Genomic DNA, 12,990 nt, shown 5'->3' with positions numbered 1-12,990 from the left:
AACAATGTGGACATACCCTGCAAGATATCCAATATGGCATCCAATAGAACACAGAGTGTGCCTTGTATGTAACCCACGACTCCACATATAGAGTTATTGGTGACATTGAACACACCTCTGCCAATAATCACCGGGTCAATGTAGCTCAGGTAAAGGTTTCCTGAGAAAATAAACATGTTCAAATATGTCATATTAATTTACTAGTCCAATATAGTAATATCTAAATAGTTGCAGAAGTTAGGTGTATTTTGGTGTTTTAAATTAATACAGTGGGGGTGGCACAAATTACTAATTATTGCACAGCACTTGACATGAATGTGTAGATTATGTGTCGTAGGTGGATCTAAGGAAAAATCACCAAGCCTATAAAAAGAAATTCTAGCATTTTTATTCTATTTATAATCAGGTTGTGCAGCTTTTTAATTAGCATTTTGAATGATTGAACGTGGCATATAATGTTGGAATTAAATACAGATTTTCAGAAGAGTTGTGTTTCTGTGATGTATTTCCGTGATAGGAAGTTGCAAGTACTAATCAATATTGCAGTGCCAAGTCAAGTACAGTGCAATATCATTAATCTGTGTTACTTGGAATCCCGGCCTAACGTTCATTAACGTTAGGAAACAAAACAAATTTAACCTCCCCCCAAAAAAATCCCAAAACATTTCAAGAACATAAGACCACTTTAACACCATTGGGCATCCTTATACCATCATCATCAGAGAGGAAGTCCACAAATAAGTCTTTTACATCTTTGACAGCATTCATGTGGTCCAGACTCAAATGAGGAGCAAATGCACATTCTGAGGACACAGTAAGAAAATGTATATTGCTTTACACAGTTTTTAAATAGGACAGGATTCTGCGTAAAAATATTACAAGATATATATAGCTACCTTGAGCCTCATAGAACATGTTGGACATTCCCTCTACAGCATCATTCACAGCTTTCATGGGATCCAAAACTACATCTTGAATGTCTGCAAAAAAGCATTGTGAAAAACATTGGGAACTAGGGTTAGGGTAAGGGTTTGGGGAAAAAAATGAATACTGTAAAACATTAAATATGTTCAAATATTTTCAAACTAATGGTCTCCATTAGACTTAACAAATGTCAATGAAAGATAGACTTACCAGTGACCCCTTTATATTCTACAACATCAAACATCATGAAGCCTGCAGTAATCCAGGAGAGAAGGAGGCTAATAGTCACCACTAACTCTACAGAAAAGGTTAGTTTGAGTATTCCAAACCCTTGGGCCTTAGGAGGGGATGATGGGGGCACCACGTTCCCATTCAGCCCATCGGCTACAGCAGCTGAGATGGACTCCACCGCTGCACCTGGAAGCATGAGAAAGCTTTAAATTGCTGCCAGTAATGCATGATCGTCATACTTACTCTATACTAGTGATTCATCTTGGGGCTGAGTGAGGAGTAGCAATTCAACAAATCAGGTAGCTATTATGTCAGTGATATTTCCTATTATAGTAGTGATATCTTTAAATATGCCACAAAGCTTGGAATATGTACACGTCCTGTTAAGTACATGGCAGTATAATTGTTTTCAATACCCAGTTAACACAAATAAATACAACACAAATAGTTTGACTGTAAATCTTTGCCCCAGTCTAAGGTTGTTAGTACTCTGAAGCAGGTTCTCATGAAGGACTAGCCTGTATTTGGCTCCATTTGTTCCCTCTATCTATTCTTACCAGTCTCCCTGCCACTATAAAGCATCCCCATAACATGATGATGCCACCACCATGCTTCACGGTAGGGATGGTGTTAGACAGGTGATGAGCTGTGACTGGTTTTCTCCAGACAGCGCATTTTATTTAGACCAAAGAGTAAAATGTTTGTCTCATCCGACCACATAATAATTTGCCTTATGATCTCAGTCCTTCACGTGCATTTTTGCAAATTCCAGGGGTGCTGTCATGTGCCTCAGGAGTGGTTCCATCTGGCTGCTCTCCCATAAAGTCCAGATTGGTGGTGTGCTGTAGAGACGTTGTCCTTCTGGCAGGTTCTCCCATCTCAGCCAAGAAACTCTGTAGTTCTGTCAGAGTAGTCATTGGGTTCTTGGTCACCTCCCTGACCAAGGTCCTTCTTGCCCCGGTTGCTCAGTTTGGTCGGACGGCCAGAACTAGGCAGAATCTGGGTAGTTCCATGTTTTTTTCCAATTCCCAATGATGGAGACCACTGTGCTTTTGGAATCTTTCAACGCTCTAGAACTTATGGGGTATTGTGTGTAGATGGGTGAGAAAAACATCTATTCAATCAATTTTTTATTCAGGCTGTAACAACAAAATGTGTAATAAGTCAAGGGGTATGAATACTTTTTGTATTTTTTTTTTATAAACGGCACATGTGAAGTTTTGGTCCCATGTTTAATTGGTCCCATGTTTAAGCTGAAATTAAAATTCCCAGAAGGTGTCCATGCACACAAGCAGCTTATTTCTCTCAAATTTTGTGCAAAAATGGTTTTACATCCCATTTAGTGAGCATTTTTCCTTTTCCAAGAAAATCCATCTACCTGACAGGTGTGGCTTATGAAGAAGATGTTCAAACAGCATGATCATTACACAGGTGCATCTTGTGCTGGGGACAATAAAATGGCACTCTAAAATATGCAGTTTTGTCACACAACACCATGCCACAGATGTCTGAAGTTGAGGGAGCGTGCAATTGACACGCTGACTGCAGTATTGTCCACCAGAGCTGTTGCCTGCCATAAGTTGCCTCCAACTTCGTTTTGGAGAATTTGGCACTACGTCCAAACGACCTCACAACCGCAGACCATGTGTAACCATGCCAGCTCAGGACCTCCACATCTGGCATCTTTACCTGCAGGATCATCTGAGACCAGCCACTCGGGCAGCTGATGAAATTGTCGGTTTGCACAACCAAATAACTTACACAAACTGTCAGAAACTGTCTCAGGGAAGCTCATCTGTGTGCTCGTTTTCCTCACCAAAGTCTTTACCTGACTGCAGTTCGGCATCATAACCGACCTCAGTGAGCAAATGCTCACCTTCGATGAAAGAGATTTGCTCTTCATGGATGACTCTCGGATTCAACTGTTTTGGGCAGATGGCAGCCAGCGTGTATGGTGTCGTGTGGGCGAGCAGTTTGCTGATGTCAACATTGTGAACAGACTGTCCCATGGTGGTGGTGGGGTTATGGTATGGGCACTATGGACAATGAACACAATTGCCTTTTACAGATGGCAATTTGAATGGACAGAGGTACCGTGACGAGGTGCTGAGGCCCATTGTCGTGCCATTCATCCTCATGTTTCAACATGATAATGAACGACCCCATGTCGCAAGGATCGTACACAATTCCTGTAAGCCGAAAATTTTAGAGTACCTCAATGGCCTGCATACTCCCCAGACATGTCACCCATTGAGCATGTTTGGATGCTATGGATTGACGTGTACGACAGCATGTTCCAGTTCCCGCCAATATCCAGCCACTTCGCACAACCATTGCAGAAGACTGGGACAACATTAGAGGCCACAATCAACAGCCTGATCAACGCAATGGAAAGGAGGTGTGTCGCACTGCATGAGGCAAATGGTGATCACACCAGATACTGACTGGTTTTCTGATCCACACCCCTACCAAGGTATCTGTGACCAATATATTAATATCTGTGTTCCCAGTCATGTGATTAGGGCCTAATGAATTCATTTCAATTGACTGATTTCCTTATATGAACTGTAACTCAGTAAAATCTTATAAATTGTTGCATGTTGCATTATATTTTTGTTCAGTGTAGTTTATCATTGTATAATTTTCATGGAATTTTTGTGGTAATTAAATACAATTTACACAACAGATGGGTCTAATCTTGAATGCTGATTGGTTAAACCCACGTTCCAGCCGGTGTCTAATCCACAAGTTACCACCGGCTAAATCTTTGACGTTAAAATGCCTATTTACTCTGTTCCATCTGACTGCGCAATTCACTGTCTCATCAGCACAGCCAGGCAATTTATAGACTTGATCTCCACTATAAAAAGCATCTAGACATTATCTCACATGTATTTTTTTCTTTTAGACTACCATTTCGTTTTCAAAATCAGAGATTTGTATAAACCATTCTGTCTGTCTCTCCGACATCATTGTTTCAATATTCAAATTCGATCTCCAGCTGTCCCAAAATATTGACCGTGTCGGGAGTCGGAACACCCATGCCAAATCATGAATCAGCTGGCATCATTTTTTATGGATATTTACAAAGAAATGTTCATTGAGAAAATGTCAAACAAAACGAAGTGCAGCTAGTTTGCAGTCTTTCCGGCTTCAGTGATTCTGTTAGCTGTGTGTTAGGTTAACTCCTCTGAACAACAGTGTCCTGATGAGAGAGCAAATGTTTTATGCCAGGCGAAATTGCGCCTCATTAGCTCATTGTTATGAATGTATCCGAATAAATGTCACTAGAAAACAGCCTAAACATATGCAAATGCAGCTTCTTTTGTTGTTATTATGGCAGCACTGTTTGACGTGACTGTAAATTAGCTGTAAATTGTTGGCTAGCTAGGAAGCAAGGGATAAGAATGTTACCAACCAGTATGATAATGGAACATTTAGAGGAAGCTAATGTCCATAGATATAGAAAAAAATACTTAATGACTGGATTGAGTCTCTGGCAACTGAACCGATAGAACGAACAACCAGCCGGCTTGGGTAGCAATATCTTGTGGAAGGATGAAATATTACTAATTAATTAATCAAAATAACATATATATTTTTGTTAAATATGTCAATCATTATTTGAATATGTTGGTAACCTGTTGTATAAAAGTGATAACGCCCTTGAATCAGGTATTTAGAGGATATATTGGCACAGTTTGCCGGCCCGAGACAAACACCCATGCCAATATATCCGCCAAATACCGGCTTCTCTGGCATTATCACTTAATTATTTAGAACTTATTTAGCCCCCGTGCTAAGGAAGCACTACATCCCTGTTACCTTTGCACGTTCATCCAAAATAATACTAGCATCCGAACAGCGCAAGGTGCACCCGACCAACTTTTCTTAAATGTACAAGTCTTAAACTGCCACACCGAGGGAACAACACCCCCGTCTTACTATATTTAGCCTATGTATCTGATAGATAGGCTTGTCATTGTTGTCTATCAACAATGACAAACCACCGGGGTCTGACAACTTCGATGGAAAATTACTGAAGATAATAGAAGATGATATTGCCAATCCTATTTGCCATATCGTTAATTTAAGCTGACTAGAAAGTGTCTGGTAGGAAGCAAAAGTTATTCCCTTACCTAAGGACACATAAGCCCCCTTTACTGGCTCAAATAGCCGACCAATCAGCCTGCTACCAACCCTTTGTAAACCTTTGGAAAAGATTGTGTTTGACCAGATACAATGCTATTTTACAGTAAACAAATAGACAGACTTTCAGCATGCTTAAAGGGAAGGACATACAACAAGCATAGCACTTACACAAATGACTGATGATTGGCTGAGAGAAATTGACGATGAAAAGATTGCGGGGATTGTTAGACTTCAGTGCGGCTTTTGACATTATTGATCATAGTCCGTTGCTGGAAAAACATATGTGTTATCGCTTTACACCCACTGCTATATTATGGATGAAAAGTTACCTGTCTAACAGAACACAGAGGGTGTTCTTTAATGCGATATTTGAGGAAAGCTAGTGTGTATGTATATGGATAACTGAACACTATACACGTCAGCTACCACAGTCACAGAAGTTGACTGCAACACTTAACTTAGCTGCAGTTAGTTTCAGAATGGGTGGAAAGGAGATATGTTAGTCCAAAATATTTCTAAACCTAAAAGCATTGTATTTGGGAAAAATCATTCACTAAACCCTAAACCTCAACTAAATCTTGTAATGAACAATGTGGTGATTGAGCAAGTTGAACTGTCATGGTCAAAATATATTGATACAAAAGTAACTAGGATGGGGAGAATTCTGTCCATAATAAATAGCTGCTCTGCATTCTTAACAGCACTATCAAAAAGGCAGGTCCTACAGGCCCTAGTTTTGTTCCACCTGTTCAGTTGTGTGGTCAAGTGCCATAAAGAGGGACTTAAGAAAATTGCAATTGGCTCAGAACAGGGCAGCACGGCTGGCCCTTGGATGTACACAGAGAGGTAACATTAATAATATGCATGTCAATCTCTCCTGGCTCAAAGTGAAGGAGAGATTGACTCACATCACTACTTGTATTTGTGAGAAGTATTAACATGTTGTCTGTTTGAACTAATGGCACACAGCTCGGACACCCATGCGTACCCCACAAGACATGCCACCAGAGGTCTCTTCACACAGTCCCCAAGTCCAGAACAGACTATGGGAGGTGCACAGTACTACATAGAGCCATGACTACATGTAACACTATTCCACATCAAATAACTGAAGCAAGCAGTAAAATTAGTTTAAAAAGCAGATACAAATACACATTATGGAACAGCGAGGACTGTGAAGCAACCCACAAATATAGGCACAAACACATGCATACAAACACACAGTAACATAAGCACTATACCCACACGTACACATGGATTTTGTGTTGTTGATATGTGGTAGTAGAGTAGGGGCCTGAGGGCACAGGAAGAGTAGCTGGTGTCTTGGCAGCAGCTAATGGGAATCCAAAATGAATAAAAATTCTGTTTGGCCAAAAAGAGTATGTCATGCCATACTGTTTTTGGCCAGACAACATCAGATACGTGGGCTACACATACTGAGACAGAGAGGGCGTTGTTTCGCTCGCTCTGATGCTTTATGTGAGATTGGCGAGTCTTTCTGTCCATGCTAATCTCGGTCAAAATAAAGTATTCATATTTAATATTTTACTTATTTATATGGCCAGCCCATAATGCGTCCTTTTCTTCCTTACCCTGGATGCTAACCCGGAACCCTTTGCACAATACTACAACATACTCCAGAGAAGCACTGTTCATACAACTAACCCAGAAGAGTCAAGGCATTTTTGGGTGCGGAACTACATTACTAAATGACTCAAATGTAATGTCAAAAATGTTGCCCTCTGATAGACGTGGTGAACATTTTGCCATATTGCTTAGCTTAAACCTATCCAATCCTTTCAGAATGACACAATTGCCTAGGGGTTATTTCTGGATGCGGCCTTAGACTTATTATCCACAAATATGTGGCTAAAGCTCTCTTATGACAGCTGATTAATATTACAGCTGGAGCCCGGGATTTGAGTACAACAGAGCACATCATATGGCGTCAAACCATAGGCGAAATTCCCACAGAACAGGTCGATTCGTCCTCAACAATAATTTATTTCAACTCAATTTAATTTATTTTGGGTTGGGGGCCCCTTGGAGGTCAGGGTTCCCCCAGATAGCATATGAACACGTCATAAACAACAGCAAAATGTGTAGAATTGCAGGAAATTATAATTTTCTCTCATCCTCATGGCAAAATGTAAAGAATAGCATGAGATGAGCTATAAAACAGCAACTTTGTCTCTCAGCCGCATGACAAAATATGTAGAAAAGCATTATAAGACTGCACATTTTTTCTCTGCCCATGGCAAAATGTGTTGAAATGCAGGAAGTTAGCTGTTTTCCTAAATAAGTCTGTTTAACCCCCCCCAAAAAAATATATATATATTTTGGGCGGGTTAGGAGACTCTCTTGAGGTAGGTGCCCTGGTGCCCCAAATGAGTTAATCCGACTCTGTTCGGACGGACTGGGTCTCCTCTGCTCAGCCGCTCATATTGTTCATTCATTTAGTTTTTTTTCACTGGTTGAAATATTTTTTTTTTTGGCTGCTCCATCGAGTTTAACGAGATGAAAATGCCGCTGGCACTGACCCGGCACACCTGGTAGGCTAAAACCGAACACACCAAAACAGTACCACATCTTCAACTTTGTTCCTGTCATTTAAAGAAAACCTTCCAGAATGACGAGTGGATGCTGACAGAATACGGTCAGGCGAGACTCAGGAGTCGGGATCAACATTCAATGGTATGTTCACACTCTATTACTGCACACTATGTGACCAAAAGTATGTGGACACCTGCTTGTCAATCATCTCATTCCAATTTCATGGGCATTAATATGGAGTTGGTCCTGCCTTGGCTGTTATAACAGCTTCCACTCTTCTTTGAAGGCTTTTCACTAGATATTGTCACATCTGCTCCCACTACGCCATCTGGTGTTCATCCAGTGTCATCCTAACCTGCTGTTCTCCCCCTGTACATTCTCACACTCTCGCCCTCTCTCACTCCCTCCTGCTCAGTCAGTTGTTAGCTTAGCCTTTACTCTTTACTCCTATTACTCTGCTGTGCTTGTTTCCCTGCCTTACACCGTTTTGTCCTCTCGTTGCAGTTACTGCTCTGTCTCTGGCTCCTGTACCACATCTCACCACCCAACCACCTTCCTCTGGTCTTCACTCACCACCACTGCCTTGGATTCTCATCAGGACCTGTTTACTCTGTTAAACTCAGTCAACTCCAACCTCTACATTTCTGTTTTTTTCTGTAATTCATCTGAGCTACCCCAGTTCTGCACATCTCATCTCTCTGTAAACAAAAACACATTTTGGTTCATCCATCCCTGCTTCTGCATCTGAGTCCGCTCTTGGGCTCCCCTGTGTTCGCTCTGTGTAACAGATGTTGAAACATTGCTGCAGGGACTTGCTTCCATTCATCCACAAGAGCATTAGTGAGGCCGGGCACTGATGTTGGGCTTTTAAGGCTGGCTCGCAGTCGGCGTTCCAATTCATCCCAAAGTGGTTCGATGGGGTTGAGGTCAGGGCTCAGTGCAGGTAAATCAAGTTCTTCCACACCCATCTTGACAAACCATTTCTGTATGGACCTCACTTTGTGCACAGGGGAATTGTCATGCTGAAACAGGAAAGGGCCTTCTCCAAACTATTGCCACAAGTTGGATGCACAGAATCATCTAGAATGTCATTGTGGAGTTAATATGTGTGTGTGTGACAAGCTTTCCACCCTATGCCCTAACAGGATCTCCGGACCCCCCCCCCCTTAAACCATTCATCCCTTCCGATATCTAAAACATAATTTTGCCCTTGTATGTACAGTTTTATAAGAATCTGTACACCATTTCCCCCTTGAAATGTGTTATGTGAAATGTATTTCTGTACTGGATACAGATTTACCATTCTATCATAATCTATAATCACATCACACTATAATCACATCAGTTTGGTTCATTAGCTGTGTTTGAAAACCCATACTAACATACTGTATACTACATACTTTATGAGTATATACTACATACTATTAGTTCATTTTAGTATACTGTAAACAAATGTTATCCTTTCAGTTGAGCATACTAGAGCTTTGCCTGTCTACCGAAAGTTGATGCTGTTGCTAGCTTGTTAGCAGAACAAATGACTAGCTAAACAATTTACAATTTTTGGTGTGTTCGTAAATTCAATCTGGAGTCCGCTCTGGGCGTTTGTAAATCCTGAGCATTGTCAGTTTGTAATTTCAGAGCGCACACTGGACGCTCTGGCCGAGAAGTAGTGTTGATTCGAGCGTTCAATGACCCAAGCTAACAATTTAACTATTCTGTTTTTGTCAACGTTTACTGACATAATCAATGGGTGTAGAGCGTTTGTAAATTTGTCAGTTATTCTACATGAGAATGCTCTGAAATTGGAGTAGATTAAGTTTTATTACAGTTTTATTAAGTTACGTTACACATTATGTTGGCTGACAATTTGTTAGCTACGCTATCCTTACGAACTGCATTGTTAATTAATGGTCCTGCCGTACATACCTACACGTACGATACGGTCACAAGACGCAGGCCTCCTAATTGTCCCTAGAATTTCTAAGAAAACAGCTGGAGGCAAGGGCTTTCTCCTATAGAGCTCCATATTTATGGAATGGTCTGCCTACCCATGTGAGAGACGCAAACTCGGTCTCAACCTTTTAAGTCTTTACTGAAAACTCATCTCTTCAGTGGGACATATGATTGAGTGTAGTCTGACCCAGGAGTGTGAAGGTGAACGGAAAGGGTCTGGAGCAACGAACCGCCCTTGCTGTCTCTGCCTGGCCGGTTCCCCTCTTTCCACTGGGATTCTCTGCCTCTAACCCTATTACAGGGGCTGAGTCACTGGCTTACTGGTGCTATTTTATGCTGTCCCTAGGAGGGGTACGTCACTTGAGTGGGTTGAGTCACTGATGTGATCTTCCTGTCTGGGTTGGCGCCCCCCCTTGGGTTGTGCCGTGGCGGAGATCTTTGTGGGCTATACTCAGCCTTGTCTCAGGATGGTAAGTTGGTGGTTGAAGATATCCCTCTAGTGGTGTTATGTCCTTCCTGTTTGGCCCTGTCCGGGGGTATCATGTGTCACAGTGTCTCCTGACCCCTACTCAGCCTCCAGTATTTATGCTGCAGTAGTTTATGTGTCGGGGTGCTAGGGTCAGTTTGTTATATCTGGATTACTTCTCCTGTCTTATCCGGTGTCCTGTGTGAATTTAAGTATGTATGCTCTCTCTCTTTCTCTCAGAGGACCTGAGCCCTAGGACCTGGCATGATGACTCCTTTCTGTCCCCAGTCCACGTGGCCGTGCTGCTGCTCCAGTTTCAACTGTTCTGCCTGCCTGACCTGTTCACCGGATGTGCTACCTGTCCCAAACCTGCTGTTTTCAACTCTCTAGAGACAGCAGGAGTGGTAGAGATACACTTAATGATCGGCTATGAAAAGCCAACTGACATTCACTCCTGAGGTACTGACTTGCTGCACCCTCGACAGGTAGCACCCTCGATATTATTATTTGACCATGCTGGTCATTTATGAACATTTGAACATCTTGGCCATGTTCTGTTATAATCTCCACCCGGCACAGCCAGAAGAGGACTGGCCACCCCACATAGCCTGGTTCCTCTCTAGGTTTCTTCCTAGGTTTTGGCCTTTCTAGGGAGTTTTTCCTAGCCACCGTTCTTCTACACCTGCATTGCTTGCTGTTTGGGGTTTTAGGCTGGGTTTCTGTACAGCACTTTGAGATATCAGCTGATGTACGAAGGGCTATATGAATAAATTTGATTTGATTTGTTTGATTCTGACTATCTTTTCCGATTTCACAGCACTCTCGTGGTCTGAGTGTGCTGGAGTGCAGAATAACTGATGAATATACGAATGCTCACCACCCTTTGAATATGGCTGATGTCAGTAAACGTTGGCAAGAAACAACATTATTACATTGTTGCCAGCAGCACAGTTACAGTCACCAGCACTCTGGATAACATGAACAGCCTAACCAGCTCTGCTAGGGTGAGTAAAATGGTCAGAGTGAGGTGTTCTTTAATTTGTGTCTGGAAGTAGCAAGCCAAGTTAGCTTGGGTGCTTGACTGCTGTTGTGAGGTCAGAACACTGGGATCAACTCTACTCCTCAGCCAGAGCGACGCTCCAAGAACTCTGAATTTACAAACAGACAATCTGACAACGCTCGGTCTGTAAAATGTCTAGCTAGTCATTTGTTCTGCTAACACGCTAGCAAGAGGTTGCATAGCAACAGCATCAACTTCCGGTAGACAGGCGAAGCGCTAGCACGCTCAACTGAAAGGATACTGTTCATTTACAGTATGCTTAAAATTAACTAATTTTATGTAGTATATACACTCACTAGGTATGTAGTATACAGCATGTTAGTATGGGTATTCGAACACAGCTCATGTATTGCATGATTCACTTCCTCCAATAAAAAATAAATGAAGGATGGTGAATGAATAACTACATACCACACACTCAACTGAGCAATACAGACCTTTTAAATATTCACAGTTGGTGACATTTGTGATTCAATGCTAGGTGTCACTGACAAATACTGCGTCACACATTACATTCAAACACTAAGTCCTGGAGACTTTATTTAGCACCCGTAGTTAAATATGAACATTTTTTGCTGTGTTACATAAGGTGGAGAAAGACGTTAAATACTATCATAAGATGCTTTATAGCCTTGAAATAGCGGGCACTTCAGCTGTCATGTTACAGGGGAAAAAGTGCTAATAGTATATGCAGTATTTTTAGCAATCAACTTTCAACACATTTCCTCATCATGAGATGCCAGAGAAACAAAAGTAATCCAAATAGTATATTGCTTTAATGATGCAAACTGTTTTAGCAAACAATTCTGCTCCACACAAAGTGAACATGCAGAACGCTTTGAAAGACGTACCTTCAGGGGCTGCTTCAGGCATGTTGATATGAAAACTTAATTTCAAGTGTGTCGTTTGGAAAGCTTTTATTCAAGTGGTTAGCAATGTCTTTCAAATCGAATTGGAATCCACTGATTAAGGAAATTGTGACCGTATCAATGAAGGTAGTGCCCCTTATTTTTCCCAATATAATCCACAGGTTGAATTTGTTAGAAAAAGTTGGAAAAAAAAGTTAAAATGAAAAGGTGATTGGAATTTCAAAGCTGCCTGTTTTGAAGCATTGCGGAAAATGTATACGTATGATGGCGAAGGAGAGCAAAACAGGAGTGGGGAAAGCTAAGAATAGGGCAGGGGAGAGACTGCAGATCCCTGCTGAAATGCCCACCCAGTATTATTGGTGCCTCACATGGGTATAGCACAAGGGGGCTTCAAGGTAACCTTATCCCACCACAGCCTAGTTTATTCTTAGTCAGGGCTCAATGCAACAGTCGCTCTCTCAGGCCTTTTTTGGCTGTTGGGGGTTGTGCTCAGTGGTCTGACCAGGGAGAACTCAACTGGAAGGGGTATCACAAGTCTTGTAGATGGACAGATGGACTCAACGTCAGAGGTTAAGTGACAGCTACTAAGGAAAGGAAACGACAACACTGCAGCATAAATAGAAGGGAAATCGAAATGTGATGCCTTCCCAATCATCATTCTTTAATTCAATCTGTGAATATGTAATACAATTAAATGTAAAAGCTATTTATTTCAAATGTTTTTCCCTTTTTAAATTGAAATCACTTCCTGAATTAATTGTCTTCAATTCAAATTGGGCCCA

The 12,990-nt window shown here is 41.6% G+C and overlaps 1 protein-coding gene across 1 annotated transcript in view; it reads right to left on the bottom strand.

Moving 5' to 3' along the window:
• si:ch211-266g18.10 (nucleolar protein dao-5) overlaps positions 1-12,554 on the bottom strand; it is a 157,221-nt gene extending 144,667 nt beyond the window's left edge. Inside the window, exons 1-5 of the mRNA XM_065012940.1 lie at positions 12,191-12,554; positions 1,135-1,341; positions 897-980; positions 711-803; positions 17-160 (exon numbers count right to left, since the gene is read on the bottom strand). Coding sequence (XP_064869012.1) covers positions 17-160; positions 711-803; positions 897-980; positions 1,135-1,341; positions 12,191-12,212 — 550 coding nt within the window. The 5' untranslated portion in view covers positions 12,213-12,554. The remainder of the gene's footprint in view (positions 1-16; positions 161-710; positions 804-896; positions 981-1,134; positions 1,342-12,190) is intronic.
• Between the last annotated feature and the right edge of the window lie 436 nt (positions 12,555-12,990).

Source organism: Oncorhynchus nerka, linkage group LG28 (assembly GCF_034236695.1).
Source record: "Oncorhynchus nerka isolate Pitt River linkage group LG28, Oner_Uvic_2.0, whole genome shotgun sequence".
Taxonomy (NCBI): domain Eukaryota; kingdom Metazoa; phylum Chordata; class Actinopteri; order Salmoniformes; family Salmonidae; genus Oncorhynchus; species Oncorhynchus nerka.
This window is presented reverse-complemented; position numbering and strand designations above follow the sequence as displayed.